We start from the raw sequence: 19,059 nt of genomic DNA on the forward strand, positions 1-19,059 counted from the left end.
AAAACTCACTGGAATCAGAAAAACATGCAGGCTGTTCAGAGTAACTACTACTACTACTACTAGAACACATATTCAATTCAATTCAAACTTTAATACAGACTCATGGTCCAAAGAAAAAAATACACAACCTAGATATAAAATTACACACAACAGGCAAACATAACATCATTTAAAATACACATCAACATCCCACAAATAGACAGTTGTGCCAATGTCTCCACATAATAGTGGTTCGAAGTCAGCCCATGTCACCCCACTTCTCAGGGACTTACACTGGCTCCCCATTGTCGCACCTTACCGAGTGCAGAACAAAGTCCACTGTCAACTGAGCTGGAGGAATGCCATTGGGAGACATCAAGTCACTTGATGTTGTAATGAGTTTTGATTAGTTCTGCAGAAACGCTCCTAGGTGTGTTTAGCCATCAAACCATTTATTTTCATAAAACTATGACCCAAAAACGGTTCCCAACAAACAGAAATGTGTTAATATATCTATGTAGTTCATATTAAAATATCATATCCTCTCTACACCCAAATCAATAATTTCACTAACAAAAGCCTCTAGCAAGCTTCAGCCCCCATGTCTATCTACTATCTATCTATCGATTATCAATCTACCATCAACAAGATTAGATGCACTTTTTTAGAAAATATAAGTGTGTGGTCCCAAATTAAAGATGCATTTAACTATAATTCTAAATGTGCCAGAGTCTGACTGACATACCAGTTTATCATACATCAGGTTTGACACATGTATTTATTTTGTGTGCGATGGTCACTTTTTGATTGATTGTATGGTTGTTACTGTTAAGTCTCCAAGAGTGTGTGGTCAGAAGTTAGATGCTATTAAAGGCTCATAGCAAACAGCTGCATGTGGAGCCAACTAGAGGCCCTCAACCCAACTCCTGAGTGAAAACAATTAGGTAATCCAAAAGTGAAAATCCAAACAGGCAAAAAGGGTGAGAACAGTCTGAACGAAAAACAGGATCTCTTCAGTGCTTTAACACACACAAAAAACGATAGAATCCAAAGACTGTTTACAAAAAACTCACCAGAGCGCAGCGCGTGAAGCGGGCGGATCAAACAGGGCGAACGCTTCGCAACGGGACCAGCGCCTCCCGTCCAGGCATGGGGACATGCTTCTACGGGGACTGGAGGTGTGGCGTGGTGGTTGCTGTATTGGCAAAATGTGACTTTTGGCAATACGGTGAAGAGACTATGGCGTGGGCATGGAAGGGGGGCTGAGCGATGGACACTAGGACTCAATGTTATGGAAGAGACAATGTCATTTTTTTTGGGGAGGGATGTTCTATGTTTAGTTCTGACGGTCAACTTCTCCTTTCCCTGATGAGAGTCGCGGTTTCCGGCCGGAACTGTGGCTCATTTGGTAAGCGGTGGAGGTTGGGGGGATTTGTCTGTCAGGTTAGGATTATAAATTGGGGTATTTTTTTGATGTTTTATTATTACTCTTGTTTTGAGCGGTTTTGTGTTTATTGTGAGAACGGTAGTCAGCCTTTGTTGGTCCGTTAGGGGTCCAGTGAATGAAGTAAGGTTTCTTGTTTAGTTAGACATTTAAAATATATAAATATGGTTAGGTTTCTTGTTTGGATTAGGCATTTAAACTTGTGTGTTCTGAGCTGTTTTCTAAGCTGTGTTGTGTTCTGAGCTTATATAGTGCTTTTACTAAATATATTATATTTCTCTCTCCTCTGGTCAGGGGCATTGCCGGGTCTGTGCAGCGATAACACTGTATATTGACTGTAGAACGGGAGCTCTCTCTCGCTCTCTCTCTTGCTATATGTTGATTGTATCATGCCCAGCCTCGGGCAGCGCTATTATTTAAGAATATGTTGACTGTATGTATATATTAAAAAAAAAATATATATATATATATATATATATATATATATATATATATATATATATATATATATTTTTTTTTTACCTTTAGGGGGGGGGGCTCACGTTTAAATCTTGCACAGGGCCTCGCATTTCTCCCAGGCGGCCCTGCCTGCAGGTCCTATACAACAAGAGGTGCAAATCCAGAGCCTGCAGAATAATGAAAGACCCTCACCACCCCAACAACAGCCTGTTCAAGCTGCTGCGGTCAGGCAAACGCCTGCGAACACCAGCAACTATGACAGAGATACTTCGGCTCAGCTTCTTCCCCCAGGCCATCAGAGCCTTGAACACTGAACTCTACACACAAGAGCACACACACACAACACACACACTGTACACGCTCACACACTAGCAGCCACTTTAACATGAGCACACACACACTCATGCTGCACAAGCTCACACTTATGGTCACTTTACAAAAGGAAAGGTCACTTTGTGTATGGCACTACCACAGGACCTAGCATGTCCTACCATGCTCTGTAAATAACTCATGTACATATACCGATATGCCCTACTTTGATTACTTGTATTACTTGACTTTCCCGGTTTCCAAAATGATTTTGTCAGTGTGGTCCGGTACTGTCTATGGCGCTGAGCGCTAGATGTGCGGTGCCTACAAGTAGTTCAAGTTTGCTTTTATTTGTCTTGTATAAAGTACATGTACATTACAGTAAAATGCTTGGTTCTGTATGAGCCCATGGGAATGTGCTCCATACAGTAAAATAAAAAATCTACTATGTCTATTATCTACCATCAACAAGATTAGATGCACTTTTTAGAAAATAAAAGGTTTACAGAAAATATTGGTTTGTGGTCCCAAATTAAACATGCAATAACTATTAATTTTAAATGTGCCAGAGTCTGACTGACATCATATATCAGGTTTGACATAATTATGTATTTATTGTGTACGATGGTCACTTTTTGATTGATTGTATGGTTGTTACTGTTAACTCTCCAAGAGTGTGTGTAACCAGAAGTTATAGATGCTATTAAATAGTGCAGTTAAAGGCCCATAGCAAACAGCTGCTGGAGCCAACTAGAGGCTCTCAACCCTGCTCTTACACACTGCTTTAACCCCTAAACCCTATAACCATGTTCTGTTTCCTGTGTCTGTGCAATATATTATAGGCTCTTGTTCCACCTACTAGAGCACTTACTCCATCTGGTGGCGAAACCTAAGCATGCTAGAAATGGTCCAGGAAAAACAGAATACATAAGGAATATGTTTATTTGTCACCTGAACTTGGTTGATCATTGGGATAACTCTCTCAAAACAAAGTGGGTGGCTCTGAAAAGAGCCTTTGGGAGAATACGGGTTAGATGGACAGGGAAGTTTACTTGGAGCTAGTGTACTTGGTCACAGCCTTGGTTCCCTCGGACACTGCGTGCTTGGCCAGCTCACCGGGGAGCAGCAGGCGGACGGCGGTCTGGATCTCCCTGGAGGTGATGGTCCTACGCTTGTTGTAGAGAGCCAGTTTAGAGGCTTCTCCGGCGATGCGCTCAAAGATGTCGTTAACGAAGGAGTTCATGATCCCCATGGCCTTGGAGGAAACGCCGGTGTCAGGATGGACCTGCTTCAGCACTTTGTAAATATAAATGGCATAACTCTCTTTCCTGGACTTTCTGCGCTTCTTGCCTCCCTTGGCTGTGGTCTTGGTGACGGCTTTCTTGGAGCCCTTCTTGGGCGCTGGCTTGGCTGGCTCAGGCATGATGATCAGTCGGGACTCAACAGGAACGAATGTGGAAACAGAAGCGCACTGCTGCCTCTTTATAGGTCAAATTGTGCAAATACAGCTGCGTGGCTTCTTGTATACGATTGGTTGAGAGGCTTTGTCGCACATTGCCCGCGCACAGGAAACTATTTGCGCGCAAAACCATAATAACCCAACTATATTATTATTCTCTTAGCAAAACTTCATAGCCACACTTGATATTAAGCCAAGCAATAATCGACATGAAACTGCATTTTTCCAAGACAATGATTTTGTGCACATTAAATTTAGCTCTCTTGGTGACATCTGTCACTGCTTTGACTTACAATATATATACACACACACACACACACACACACGCACACACGTTCATACACTTCTGTCTGTACATACAGCTGCATAATCCTTTTTACATGTATTTGGCATCACTTTTAATCATGGAAATGCCAGTACATTTATAAGGTGGGAGATGTTTTCTGATGGTGCTGATTACTGATCATAAACAGATGACACAGACCGACATGGTCTCACCATGAGCTACATGTATCTGTACCTCACTGTGGTACAAGATAATAATACAAGTATGACTCTGACAACATAGTATGTTTCATTCCTTGAGCTATTTCTTCTGAATGTATCAAAAATGTAGCTGGCAGCCTACTGTACCACATTCTAAGACACTTTACTTCACAATGAGTTGAGCCCTAACAATAGAGGCCTGTATATCTGACCTATAGGCTAAACACAAACTGTAATGTTTGTGTTGTTCTGTTTCTTCCAGTATGGGTACCTGTAACCGTTGGTAACCACTTTCAAAAGAAAATGCCTAATTTGTGTGCAGTGGTAGTCGGTAAAACACTTCTGAAAATCATGATATTACTGTTCCGTTGTGACTTCTTTATAACATTCAGTAATAAGACACAACACTATGTGTTGATATGATCCTCTATACATATAATTTATACATAGCAACCATTCCATTGCCTTTACTACACAAACATTCCGTGCAAGGCTTCTTTTGTGGAAATGCAGAACATGTTGATATGGTGCGTTTATGTTTGGTGATATGATGATTCATTATGAATCTACTATGTGTAGCAGGATGGATTATCCCTGCTTCGTGGGAACTCTGGGGTGCGGTCAATAGGTAGCGAGACACAGTAGCACTCTGGCCAGCTGCACCTCCGTCTTTGGGGTCCGGAGCGTCAACTGGAGGCTGGCAGTGGGGGTGGATGAGGCCCAGGGTTTACAAACCTGGTCCGGTACTCTGGTCTTCCTCCCTCTCTCTGGAGCAGTCAGCAGTACTCCCCAACACACCCTCACCCTCCACAGTTGCCCCTTTTTCCCTCCCACACCTAATGACCGGATGGTAGAGAAATAACTTGGTTCCCCCCGCAAGCAGTACCCTCCCTTAGTGACACCAGAACCCTTACAATGGAAATGGAAAAGGTAGAATAGCAAGGGGTTACGATTACATATATTACCCGTAGCAAAGGGTTAGGGTTAGGGTTAGAAATAATGAAAGACACACACAGTGCTCCCGTTCTGGATGACTGTATTGTAACTCAGCCTAGTTACAACAAAGCTACGGCTGGTGATTACTGCACCATGGGTATCCATACAATAATTACTGGCATGAATTATTAGCATAAGTCAATTACAGTATCACACACAGGCACCAAGTGCTCTCAGGTACCCAGACTAAACGCTGCCCACGTCTGGGCGGACCACAGTATTCACCTTCTTTAAGGAATTACACTCTTACTGTCCCCGGTTGAGAATATGGGGAAGGAAGGGGGAAGCATAGGGAAGAGAATAAAGGGATTCACAGAACGGGAATTATTTAGGAAATACACGCCTTATCACGCTCAAAGAAAAGGAATAAAATAAAAGAGTGAGCCCACAAAATACCTTGCAAAAGTCCTATGCTAATACCGGTATATATTGTCTGGGGTACCCCTATTGAACTGTGGTTAACAACGTTAACTTCGCCCGCGGGCAGCACCACACTGTATACTGTATATGGAGTCGGGAGCATCAATGCTCGTTTGTACTCATCCGAAATGGCCGCCTCGCCACTCCACTGTTGTCCGGGAGGCAAGATGGCGTTGAACGCTCTCGCTAGGGTGTCAGCAGGCGGAGCTAGCAGAGAGACAGCGCTGGCTGAGCTGGTGCCGGCGATGACGACCTCTGCTGGTGGTAAACAACTCCCCGTGTCCTGCAGGCAGCCTGGAGCAGGTGTGCTGCTGCTCTCCGGTGCAAACAGCTGTTGACGCCCGGGCAGACTGCTTGGAGGTCCCGCACGTCTCTGGCACGCAGACTATACCGTCACTGTAACTAGGTATAACACGAGCAATGCTACTGTGATCCTTAGCCGCACGCTACCTATACCGCTCACTGTAACTAGGTATAACTCGACTGTTAGTGCCTGACTCTGCACTTATTGTTCATATCATAACACTGGTACTGCTAGGATATCGTATCCACTAGCCAGTACTTCCTATCACCCGTCACTGTTCCACGGGGCACTCCGGCATAAAGTCAGCAACGGGGCTATCCAGAGCCCCCCCCGTTAGACGTGACTTCTCGTTGTCAAGTTCACTGCAGAAGAGAACGACTTTCGCTGCACTCCTCCCTTTATCATCTCTCAGCTCTCTCCGCCACTCTCTGCCTGCTACTGCCCCCTGCTGGTCCCGCCTGCCAGTCACACGGGGAGACGCACTGTAAAATATGAATCAATACTGTCATTTATGATCCGTATTCACATGCTCTTTGGACGGGGACGTTTGTGTCATTGTTCGTGTGAATCAATGACACTAGTTAGAATGTCTTTGTGTACAAAAAGGGATATAAACACAGTCAGCAGTTCTGAATAATATACCATATTTTCCAGACTGCTACATTTGTCTATTTAAACTATTGAAATATAATTAAAATAGACCAATGCAGTTATTATTTATTGTGCTAGGTGTTCAGTGCAGCAGACTTGAATCAGAAACACAGCAGATCAGCAATGCCCAAAAAGCATGTATTGTCAACAAGCATGCAGCAGTCTAAAGTACATAGCAAACTAGTCCCCCCCCCCCGAAAAGGAAAATGTAGCTACGTTTCTTGTGTGAGTTATGAAATGTTTTGCAACATTAATTAATTAAATGTTAGCTGTAATTAATATAGGCCACGTGAAACCTTCCACTTATCTAAGGTGGTGATCATCCCTCATACGAAGTCGAGGTGACCCACGCTACAGGCCACCAGCAACAGTGTGTTTACCAACACCGGGAAAGCATCAATTTAAAACAAAACGCGTCACCCCAGATTACTATTCTTGCTCCCAGTCTCTAGTCAAGTAGCTCGGCTTGCTGGAAAACGAGATTATGTCGGATTATAATGCAATCTAACGAATTGTGAGACATAAATAACAGAGAAATGTATAGCTGCGCACCATGGTGAAGGCGCAAATTGGTGGTTTGAAGCGTCCACAAACACACCAGGGGTCTCCAAATGGTTTAATTCTGATGGCACATATTTCTGCTTGCTGACCCATTTGGCGTTAAATTCCTCCAATATTCATAGTTGTGTATTTTAGCTCTTTTTTGGCGAGGAGAAAACACAAGCGGCAGAGCAGTTTGGCAGCACAGAGGAGGACAGGGTGGGTTGAGTCTACATGGCTCTCATGTAGTGTTTAAGACCAGCCCTCTGACTGAGCTTCAATATCATAATTCTAGTTGTGTTGTATCTGAGACAGAACGAGAGAAGATGGCAGAAGTCGCTCCAGCTGCAGCTCCCGCCGCTCCGGCTAAGGCCGCTAAGAAGAAGGCAGCTCCCAGACCCAAGAAGGCAGGTCCCAGCGTCAGTGACCTGGTCGTTGAGGCAGTGTCTGCTTCTAAAGAGAGGAGCGGTGTGTCTCTGGCTGCCGTAAAGAAGGCTCTGGCTGCCGGCGGCTATGACGTGGACAAGAACAAGGCCCGCGTTAAGACCGCTGTCAAGAGTCTGGTGACAAAGGGAACCCTGGTCCAGGTCAAGGGTACCGGAGCCTCCGGCTCTTTCAAGATCAACAAGGCTGAGGTTAAAGCCAAAAAGCCCGCAAAGAAAGCCGCTCCGAAAGCCAAGAAGCCAGCAGCCAAGAAACCTGTCCTGGCCAAAAAGCCTGCGAAGGCAGCATCGAAGAAGCCTGTTGCCGCCAAGAAGTCTCCCAAGAAAGTCAAGAAGGTAGCGGCCAAGAGTCCCAAGAAGGTAGCAGCCAAGAGTCCCAAGAAGGTAGCGGCCAAGAGTCCCAAGAAGGTAGCAGCCAAGAGCCCAAAGAAGGCGACAAAGCCCGCTGCGCCCAAGAAGGCCCCAGCTAAGAAGGCTGCCAAGCCCATAGCAGCTAAGAGGGCAGCTCCCAAGAAGAGATGAGCGTTTGAACAGAACGTTGTCTTTAATTCAACAAAAGGCTCTTTTAAGAGCCACCCACCACTTTCATGAAAAGCAATTATTGTACTCTACTGTGGAAGTGAAGGCGGCTTATCGAAGTATATAACTTAGTATTTATGGGATGGTTGATTTCCACTAGTTACTTCCAGCACGGCAACAAAGCAAACGCAACTTTATAATATTATATAAATATGGAGAATATACCACAAAAAAACGAATATAAAATATAGATCAGATATAGGTTCTTAATTGGAGAATGTTGATTGTTATTAAGACCGGTTTGATTAGTGGGTCCTACTAACGCAGATACTTTACTGTAATGAGTTGAGCCCTTTATTGTGGAAATACATAAATTGCTATCATTATGGTGCATTTATGTCCGTGCGTAAATGGCCGATATGACACTATTGGAATGACTACGGGTGATGGCCCATTAGTAGACACACAGGACATTATTGTAATTTTATTTATTAAGACTGGTTTGGATCATATGTTGGCACATAATTGTTTCCCACTACCTCACATTAAATATCTACACAAGCAACCATTATATTATACAGAACAAGTGGAACATTGTCTCACAAAAGGCTCTTTTATGAAACAGGCACGGCTACAAAACACTACTTGTAGTTCTACCCATTTATTTATAATGTGATTAGTGATCCAGACCAGCAACATTGGCAGGTAAACAAAATGGTCTGAACGAGTCGCACCGCTTCAGATAGTTTACGAGTTGAGCCCCAACAATTGTGTAAATACACAAATTGCTGTCATTATGGTCAATTTATGTTCGTGCATGCTGTAATCTGTATATAAATAACACTTACTATTTATGTTTCTCAGTTCAAATTAATCATCAATTGACCGCTATGACATGCCATTTATAATTTTACATTATATCGTTAAGCCTTCAAAACGGGGACAAAAACACTGCAGACAGACAACACATTAAAAATTACTTCTAAACAGCACTGTACTCATTAGTGAACACTGTCAAATGTTATGCATTACGTGTTTATAGTCTTACATTTATGTCCGAGGTAGCGAGACAACAATGTAAGTTACACAACCAAATTGTATTTTGACAAACGGAAATATTGCATTTTCAAGAAGAGGTGGGTGGCTCTGAAAAGAGCCTTTGTGGAGTTTGTCGAAGAGGCTAAATAATTTACTTCTTGGCAGGCTTGGCAGCCTTCTCGGTCTTCTTGGGCAGAAGGACAGCCTGGATGTTGGGCAGCACACCACCCTGGGCGATGGTCACTCCTCCCAGCAGTCTGTTGAGCTCCTCGTCGTTACGCACGGCCAGCTGCAGATGACGGGGGATGATACGACTCTTCTTGTTGTCACGGGCAGCGTTTCCAGCCAACTCCAGGATCTCAGCGGTCAGATATTCCAGCACAGCCGCCAGATAAACCGGGGCACCGGCTCCAACACGATGCGCATAGTTGCCTTTACGCAGCAGTCTGTGGACACGACCCACGGGGAACTGAAGCCCGGCACGAGAGGAGCGAGTCTTGGCCTTAGCTCTAGCCTTTCCTCTTCCAGACATGTTTATTATTCTCTTTAGTTAAACGAGTTAGAAAATGAATGCAGCGAGTTGGAGAGTCGCGTTTTATTTTCGGGCTTGTGTTTTCTCAAACCCAATCAGGAAAGACGTTTTCTTGGCGGTTTTTCCAAAAGACGAGTCCTCCAATCCTCGTGTGAGATGTAGGCGGAATAACGAGCTCCCAGAGTGGAGACCAATCAGAAACGACTGCCCCTCCACGCTAGTAATATAAGGCCAGAGTTTCGACACAGCAGCGTATTATTCTTGTTCGATTGAAGAAGATAATAGTTTCTCATAATGGCAAGAACTAAGCAGACCGCTCGTAAGTCCACCGGTGGCAAAGCCCCAAGGAAGCAGCTCGCCACCAAGGCTGCCCGTAAGAGCGCACCGGCTACCGGCGGCGTGAAGAAACCTCATCGTTACAGGCCCGGTACCGTGGCGCTGAGAGAGATCCGTCGTTACCAGAAGTCCACCGAGTTGCTGATCCGCAAGTTGCCTTTCCAGCGCCTGGTCAGAGAAATCGCCCAGGACTTCAAGACCGATCTGCGCTTCCAGAGCTCTGCTGTCATGGCTCTTCAGGAGGCCAGTGAGGCTTACCTGGTCGGTCTGTTTGAGGACACCAACCTGTGCGCCATCCACGCCAAGAGGGTGACCATCATGCCCAAAGACATCCAGCTGGCCCGCCGCATCCGTGGAGAGCGCGCTTAGATCGGCTTTGTTTTCCTACATTCATAACCCAAAGGTTCTTTTAAGAGCCACCACTGTAATCATGAAAAGTACATTCCATTAACTCAACATTTCAATATATTACTAAAATAATCACAATTCTGATATTTAGACTGGCATATCTTGTTGGCTAAAGCAGAACAGACTGCAAATTGCCATATCACATTTATTGATCCCCTTGGGGATATTCGTTATCATAGCAGGAGGGGAGGTACAGGTAGTATAATACATGCATCTCACAGAATTATATTGCAGTGGAGAAGTAAACATTTAATAAAAAGGCAGTGTAAACAATATACAATTATACTGTAATTAACTCTGGACATGCGCATATGGGCAACAAGGTTGTCCTCGTAGTGACGTAGTAGGTTCGTCCGGGAACATGGGGCCTCATTTTGAGAAGCATCTTAGAAATGTGGGAACATAGGCCCTACATTTTGAGTGAAAATCTGGGGCTGTGGGACCATAGGGCTGACCCCCATGATGCAACACATTACATTGACCTCGATAGGGAAATTCAAAGTTTTACAGTTGAGTAAAGTAGTTTGAATATGGTAATCTGTGTCTTGTGTGTTAATTACAGGTCAATGAAATAAGGTACCAGTCCATAAGGCGATGTATTGCTATATTTTCATTTATATTTCATGGTGCTATAATTAACAAGGATTTTCTCTCGAGGGCAGATATAGTGGGAGGAATTAGCTCGGGAGTCAATACATTTCCATCTGTACGAGGTGCTTAATTTATGTCATATCAACTTTGCTATTTTGCCCATATTTTATTTTAGGAGTAACAATGTAACCACACAGGTTCATACACTGAGACAATAGGACATTCTTTATTGGTAGTTTAAAATTCAAGATGACAAACTGGTTTTCAACTCAATGTTGCAACAACAGCTAAAAAGTAACCCATGACCATACACCCATAATTATACATGTTCCAATCATACATATAACTCAGACTTAAGCCTTTTTCTGCCCCTTCTCTCATTGAGGGCAGGTAGTGAGAGGAATCAGCTCAGCGACCACAGATTTACATCTGGTTTCATGCTGAACTAGTTTGAGGGGCTTCATTCATAATGTCATTAACAGACTCAAACGTTGACACATCACTCGGGAGAAAAGATCAATCATGCCGTCCTTGTACATTTCTTTCCAAGTATTTAACATCCATTCAGTTGCTATTTTACAGATATTTATTGTTTTTAGAGCATCAATGTAGTTCCAGTTGGTTGTGTAGAGGCTGTGGCAGGTTTCCGTGTTAGTATAATACTCTGAAGTGGAGCCAGGCAAGGGAAATACATTATTCAGAGCACAATTTTACAATGATTCCTCTTCATCACGACTTTAAACAACTTTATTGATTAGTCATTTTAAAAATAATTATAGAAAGGAAAAAGGGAGATTGGGAGGGTTGAATAAATAAATCATGAAGTTCTTGTTTCGTTCTTGTATGTCATAAATGTCTGGATGTAACAGTACTGTATATCTGTATGTCATAAATGTTATGATGAATTGAAAATGGGGGACTCTGATGTAAACAAGAAGAAAGTCTTTCTCTGGTCTGCATCCCCTTAACAATTTTGTGTATTGAGCCATACTGTATTGTACCCATTCTGCAATCTGTATCTAAAGTATTCAATCAATCGTTTCCATATTTGTTAAACAGAGATTGGTGTGTTGCATCAGTGAGGATTATCAACTGATTTGAATGCAAATCTACTTCCCAGGACAACCATTCTTTCTTTGACTGTTCTCAGCCCAGCTGACTGGTGAACATTATTGTATATTTATATAGCCTATATCTGTCTTTTTTTATAGCTAGATTCTGTATTATTTGGAGTTTTTTTTATGTGTGAATTTGCCACATTGCTCCAGGTGGGGGTAGAATAGTCAGAGTGGTTTTAAGTAGCTTTCATATTCTAATCCCTGTGCCTCCTTCTGCAGAACACTTTCAGGTGGTTTAGCCTCCTTATTGCCTTGTTCCAGACAGGTTATGTGGGCTAGACATGTTGTGTATATGTTGGGGCCAAGAAGACAAACATGCAGAGGAACCCTATTGGCCAAACCTCAAACCCTCCCCCCACACTTTGTCTTGGCGCTCGTTGGCCTCAACAACGTCCTCAGAGAGGCTTGAAATACGCATGGGTTTGGCCAACTGTCTGAGACATTGGATCATCATCTATTCGTGAAAATGAGTGGCCGAGGTAAAGGAGGAAAGGGACTGGGAAAAGGAGGCGCTAAGCGTCACCGCAAAGTGCTCCGTGATAACATCCAGGGAATCACCAAACCCGCCATCCGCCGTCTGGCTCGCCGTGGTGGAGTGAAGCGTATCTCCGGTCTGATATACGAGGAGACCCGCGGTGTGTTGAAGGTCTTCCTGGAGAACGTGATCCGTGATGCCGTCACCTACACCGAGCACGCCAAGAGGAAGACTGTGACCGCCATGGATGTGGTCTATGCTCTGAAGAGACAGGGACGCACTCTGTACGGCTTCGGCGGCTAGACTGCTCACTGCGTTCTATCCAAAACCTAAAGGCTCTTTTAAGAGCCACCCACATGATCCATAGAATGAGCAGATTCTGTTTCCTCATACCTTTATATTATTTTGTACTTTATTTAATCAATATTTTGCGCAAGTGAGGCGTATAAAGATAAAAACAATATACTAAAACCACCTACTAGGAAAGATTACCAATTTGGAAAGGGTGAGATTATAAAGATATATTTGGATCAGATTTGATGCATCATTCTTTTAGATGCGCAAATGGTTTTAATGTTGTGTATAAAGCCTGATTAACACAGGGCATCATTGTTGACTGGTATGATTATATGCTGATGCTTTGTATGTATTTTGTTCATGTATTTGGTTATTAGAATTACACCCCGCGCCCACCCCCTTCGTGAAAATACCGCTGATGGCGGTGTGGACTGTGCGGGGAAAGTCTCCAGCGCCTCTTTCGTAGGAATGAATGAAAACTTTATTTAACAGATTGCAGAATGGGTACAATACAGTACGGCTCAATACATACAATTGTTAAGGGGATGCAGAACTGAGAAAGACGTTTGTCTTGTTTCCATCAGGGTCCCCCATTTTCATTTCATATAGACATTTATGACATACACAACATACATGACATTTATGGCATAGGGACATATAGGTATTTAGTACTGATACATTTGTGACATAAGCGGTATTCAAATATACAGTACTGTTACCCCTAGATCCTGACAGAGTATATACATATGATGGGGAGGGGACTGTACATTAGGAGGGGGTGGGTGGGTGGGAGGGAAATATACATACGGCGGGGAGGGAATATATACATGCGGTGGGGAGGAGACTGTCTATTAGGAGGTGGTGGGGGTTTTGGGCATTTACGGTGGCCAGTTTCGAATTGCAGCCTCCCGTAAGTGCTCTTTAAGAGCGGTTTTGAATGTGGGCAGGGATTCACATTCCTTTACAGCTTTGGGTAGGGCGTTCCACATTGTTGTGGCATAATTGCGAAACGTGTTTAGTCCCTTGTTTGAGCCGAATCTGGGTTTAACATGATTTGTTGAGCTTCCTCTGGTGTAGTGGTTGTGGTATTCACTGACCTTTGGGAAGTATTTTGACATGTACATGGGCACCCCGGTCGTATAGTGTATCTTGAAGACCAGGCCCATTGCAAGTTGCTGTACTCTGTCGTCTACTCTAAGCCATCCTAGGTTGTTAAAGTGGGCAGGGGTGAGGTGGGTTCTGGGGTTCAGGTCAAGTAGTAGTCTGACCAGTTTGTTTTGTGATGTTTGTAATTTTGTTTTAAGCGCCTTTGAGGTGCTTTGGTACCATGAGGTGCACGCATAGTCATAGTACCCTTGAATGAGTGCTTCTGCCAGAGTCTTCATGGTATTCTTGTTTACCAGAGAGGAGATCCGGTACAAGAATCTAGTTCGTTGGTTGACTTTTTTTATTACATTGGATGCCATTTTGTCACAGGAAAGATTTGCCTCTAGGATGGAACCCAGGTAGGTAATTTCGTCTTTCCTTGTGACAATATTGTCACCCATTGTAACTGAGAAGCCGTCGGTCTTGCTGAGTTTGTTATTTGAACCGAAGAGAATGGACTCTGTTTTGCCCATGTGTAATGATAGTTTGTTATCAGCGACCCATATGCAGATTTTGCCTAGTTCCGTGCTGAGGGTTTTTTCAACCTGCAATTTTTTCTTGTCAGAGACCAGCAGGGCTGAGTCGTCCGCAAACAGGAACAAGTTGCAGTCACAGGCTGACGACATGTCATTTGCATAAATTAGGAAGAGTAGCGGTCCTAGTATGCTTCCTTGTGGAACACCACAGCTCACTGTGAGGGGGGGGGGGGGATATAGTACCGTTTACCTCTACCATCTGTTCTCTCCCCTCCAGGTAGGATTGCATCCAGCTCACTGATAAGCTATCAAAACCAATTGCCTTGAGCTTGTCCATTAGAATGGAGTGATTGACAGTGTCGAAGGCCTTTTGTAGGTCCAGCATGACCATGCCGCAGTATTTGCCCGCGTCCACCTCTTGTTTGATGTGGTCGTTCAAATAGAGGAGGCATGTGTCAGTGGAGTGGGACGTTCTGAAGCCAGATTGGAATTCGTAGATTAGATTTTTTTCCGCCAGGTACTTTTCGACCTGTTCGTAGACTATTTTCTCCATGACTTTCGAGATGGAGGTAAGAATAGAAACAGGGCGGTAGTTGCCTGGGTCTAATTTGCTGCCCTTTTTGTGCAGAGGGGTCACTCTCGCAATTTTGAAGTCCTTGGGGACGTGCCCCTGTTTTATAGAGAGGTTTATTATGTGTGTGATGACTGGGGTGATGGCGGCTGCTGCGACTCTGAGGAATTTGGAGGGGATGTTGTCATGGCCAGTGGCCTTGTTAGGTTGGAGGGCGCTCAATTTTTTGAGTACCTCATCGGTTGTTACCATTTCAAGTTTGAAGTCGTCTTTGTGGACCCCTAGGTTTTTGTAGTATGCTACTATGTGTTCTACCCCATAATGCCCTGAGTGGGAGGGTAGTTTGTTTACCAGTGTTGTGGCTATGTTTGTGAAGAAGATGTTTAAGTAATTGGCTACATCCAGCTTGTCTGTGATGAGCGTGTTGTCCGTCTTTATGTTTATGTTTGAGAATCTGGTTTTAAGTTTTTTACTGCAGCCTAGTTGATTATTGAGTAATTTCCAAAGTTCGCGGGGTTTGTTTTTGTTTTCCTCAGTTTTGTCGTTGATGAAATTTCTTTTTGCGGTTATGATCATGGTGTTTACGTCATTTCTTAGTCTGTTTCTTTGAATTTTTAGTTCAACCACGTGGGCTTGGAGTTCACTGTTTGAGCTATTGGAAAGCTTTGTCTGACTTTTATGAAGTTCAGAGCATTTTTTGTCTCTGGTTTTCATAGCGGCCAGTATTTCAGTGTGCATCCATGCCTCAGCGCGATTTTTAACCCTGGTGGTTCTTATGGGTGCCATGTTGTTGAGTATTGCTGTGAATTTGGTTTTGAATCCAAGCCATGTTTCTTCAACCTGTGTACCACTGAGTTCATCTGACCAGTCCAAGCTCCCCAGTTCTAGGTTAAAGGCCTCTCTAGAGTAAGTTTTGAGGTCTCTAGATGTGACTGTTTTGTGACAGCCGGCCTTCTGTTTTAGCTTTTTGCGGGTACAGAAAATCATATAATGATCACTTAACCCGCATGCTATCACCCCTTTATTGGAGATCATTGACTTGTCAGAGGTCAAAATGAGGTCAATGGTGGTTTGTGTCGAATCGCATACCCTTGTGGGTTGGGTGATTAGCTGGCTGAAACCGTGCAGATCAGAAAATCTACTGAAGGCCTTGAAGACGCGTGCTGCTTTACGCAGCATATCCGTGTTCCAGTCCCCAATAAGAATTTTTTCTACCCCCTCCACTTGCTATAGAACTTAAATAGATAGAAAGGACACTTCTGTTTCATTTTGTCGCTCGTTCGGAGACAGTTTAACCTCAATCTGACAAGCTGTGTCAACATGCAATGTTTTTTTTCTTTTTTTTTTAAATCTTTCTTCCCCTCCTTTTTCCCGATTTCTCTCCCATCCCACCCTTCCTGGTTGTTGCGTACTTTCCCCTACTGTTGGTCCGGGAGACCGGAGACTGTCACATGCTTTCCTCCGACGCATGTGCAGCCTGGGGCAGGCCAACCTGGCCGCGCAGGTTCTCACCGGGGAGAGTGTAGCGTGTGGGAGGCCACACTATCTCTCCTCAGATCCAACCCTCGCTGAGCAGGCGCCCCGACCGAACTGTAGGGGTCGCTGTCCACAACGCCCAGGACCCACCCTTCAGCTTTCCCACCCTCTGATACGGCCAATTGTATCAGTGTGAGGGGCCAGCCAAGCTGATAGCAACGCCGGGAGCTGGATTCGAACAGGCGAATCCTAGTGTCTCCCGGTGTTGGTGACGGACGTAATCTCCGTGCGCCACCTGCCCCCCCAACATGCAATGTTGAAAATAAAGTTACATTTATATTTAATGTATTATACACGTGCAATGCATGATGTGGATTATTGCAAACAGGAACACAACACCTCCGGCCAGACGCGTCTATACTTTCCGTAGCACACTCTTTCGAAGTTGGTTAAGGTTAGAGTTTGTCTTAGACTAGAGCATGGCGATAGAACGCCAGGTAGTTTGCAGGCTGTTCGACGCGGAAATGGGCAAAGACGCAGCTCGTCACGCGATTGGGCAAACATGTCAGTGGCCAATCAGAGAGTGTCCTGCAGAAATGCGGCTACGGAAAGTATAGACGTCGACCGCATGCTTGGACTCTTAAACAACCTTTAACCTTTGGTCTTCTTATGACAGGGCTGTGAAATACCGTCAAGTGTTGTGGTAACGTCAGTTGGGTTGGTGTGTGCTGCACGCGTGTATCACTTCCGCAACGGATTTAGTCGGATTTCGGTTTCCGGGTTGGCCTGATTGGCCGCGACCATACAGTAAGAAGCATTTTGGATAAAAGTATTCTGTACTTCTGTATGCCAACAATGTATGCCTTTCAAATGTTAAATGATAAATGATTAAATGATACACACTGAAATCTACGCTCCCTCATCATAGGCGGAGTTTGAACTTGACGCCAGGGGGTGCGACTGCTTGGCGAACTATACCCGCGCGCACGCGTAGCGGGCGCGCGCGATTTTTTTTGACCTTTATTTTATTATTTTAGCGTTTTTACAATGCCCTAACCCCTAATTTTTTATTTTATTTAGGTAGTACAGCAGCACACACACACACTCACACACACAGCACTACGGGGGATCATTTTTAACTGACTTAGGCTCTAATTATTATTATTATTCATAGAGACTCTCGAGCAATAATAATTATTACAGCCTCCATTTTTCGTGGACGAAAAATATACCAGGCTATAGATATCAATTTTCCCGAAATAACGCTACCTGCCTCGACAAAATTCGTGCATTGGTTATCCAGATACATTAATTATCATCTCAGAATAAGTGGCTTTGTATCGCGCTGCTGCTGCTGGCCGCGCGTTGCCGTTAACCCTTTCACTGCCACACTACAGAAGGTTCGCCTTATAATGTGACATGATTACTACTATAAAATGAATGTATTGTAAAACAAAACATAATAGAATTCAGATTTGTTTCTCACAATTATTATAATTTTATTAAAATAAAAATAATCTTGATTAAAAAAAAAAAAAAAAAAAAAAAAAAGAGGCAATTTCACCCCCGGCCACCAGGGGGTGCAATGCACCCCCTGAACCCCCATAAACTCCGCCCATGTCCCTCATCCTGCTTTCCACAACGCGACAATATTATTAAACAGCAGCTCTGTCATTGAAGTGGGAAAAGTGAGCATTAAACAGCAGCTCTGTCATTGAAGTGGGAAAAGTGATTAAACAGCAGCGCGTCTGCACTCAGAAGATGGCGCGACAATATTGATCTGGCGTTGAAGTGGGAAAGCGGCAGTGAAACACAGCAGCGTGCAATAAAAACGTCTAATGTTATGTCGTAGTCCGGTACGTTTTTGGATACATGTATAATAAGCCTCTAATAAGTCTCTGGGTAACTACTGTATATTTGCATATTGTATTTGTCACAAATGTAACATCAATATATACCTGTATGTCCCTATGTCATAAAGTCATGTATGTTGTAAAAAAAAATTAAAAACTCAGCTCGCAACTAGGCAAAATCTGCACATGGCTCGCTGACAACGAACTATCATTACACCTGGGTAAAACAGTCCATTCTCTTCTGTTCAAATAACAAACTCAGCAAGGCCGACGGCTTCTCAGTTACAGTGGGTGACAATATTGTCACAAGGAAAGATGAAATTACATACCTAGGTTCCATCCTAGAGGCAAATCTCTCCTGTGACAAAATGGCACCAATCCAAAAAAAAAGTCAACCAACGAACTAGATTCTTGTACCGGATCTGCTCTCTGGTAAACAAGAATACCCTGAAGACTCTGGCAGGAGCACTCTTTCAAGGGTACTACGACTATGCTTGCACCTCATGGTACCAAAGCACCTCAAATGTGCTAAAAACAAAATTACAAACATCACAAAACAAACTGGTCAGACTACTGCTTGACCTTACTTCTAGAACCCACCTCACCCCTGCCCACTTTGACAACCTAGGATGGCTTAGAGTAGACGACAGAGTACAGCAACTTGCAATGGGCCTGGTCTACAAGATACACTACACGACTAAGGTACCCATGTACATGTCAAAATACTTCCCAA

The 19,059-nt window shown here is 43.9% G+C and overlaps 5 protein-coding genes across 5 annotated transcripts; 3 read left to right on the forward strand and 2 right to left on the reverse strand.

Moving 5' to 3' along the window:
* Positions 1–3,239: 3,239 nt before the first annotated feature.
* LOC311240220 (histone H2B-like) lies at positions 3,240–3,614 on the reverse strand (the record flags this gene model as incomplete). The annotated part of the gene is made up of 1 exon (XM_084328768.1): positions 3,240–3,614. One exon carries the CDS (start codon positions 3,612–3,614, stop codon positions 3,240–3,242), a length of 375 nt encoding a protein of 124 aa, XP_084184894.1.
* A 3,759-nt stretch (positions 3,615–7,373) lies between these two features.
* Positions 7,374–8,012, forward strand: LOC311240705 (histone H1-like; the record flags this gene model as incomplete). The annotated part of the gene is made up of 1 exon (XM_084329278.1): positions 7,374–8,012. The coding sequence occupies one exon, from the start codon at positions 7,374–7,376 to the stop codon at positions 8,010–8,012; it is 639 nt and encodes a 212-aa protein (XP_084185404.1).
* Positions 8,013–9,198: 1,186 nt separating this feature from the next.
* Positions 9,199–9,579, reverse strand: LOC311240706 (histone H2A-like; the record flags this gene model as incomplete). Its single annotated transcript, XM_084329279.1, has 1 exon — positions 9,199–9,579. The coding sequence occupies one exon, from the start codon at positions 9,577–9,579 to the stop codon at positions 9,199–9,201; it is 381 nt and encodes a 126-aa protein (XP_084185405.1).
* Positions 9,580–9,873: 294 nt separating this feature from the next.
* Positions 9,874–10,284, forward strand: LOC311239992 (histone H3.2; the record flags this gene model as incomplete). Its single annotated transcript, XM_084328472.1, has 1 exon — positions 9,874–10,284. The coding sequence occupies one exon, from the start codon at positions 9,874–9,876 to the stop codon at positions 10,282–10,284; it is 411 nt and encodes a 136-aa protein (XP_084184598.1).
* A 2,214-nt stretch (positions 10,285–12,498) lies between these two features.
* On the forward strand, positions 12,499–12,810 carry LOC311240707 (histone H4; the record flags this gene model as incomplete). The annotated part of the gene is made up of 1 exon (XM_084329280.1): positions 12,499–12,810. The coding sequence occupies one exon, from the start codon at positions 12,499–12,501 to the stop codon at positions 12,808–12,810; it is 312 nt and encodes a 103-aa protein (XP_084185406.1).
* Positions 12,811–19,059: the final 6,249 nt, after the last annotated feature.

The sequence above is a fragment of the Notolepis coatsorum genome (genome assembly GCF_963971535.1).
Source record: "Notolepis coatsorum genome assembly, chromosome: 14".
In the NCBI taxonomy this organism is placed as follows: Eukaryota; Metazoa; Chordata; class Actinopteri; order Aulopiformes; family Paralepididae; genus Notolepis; species Notolepis coatsorum.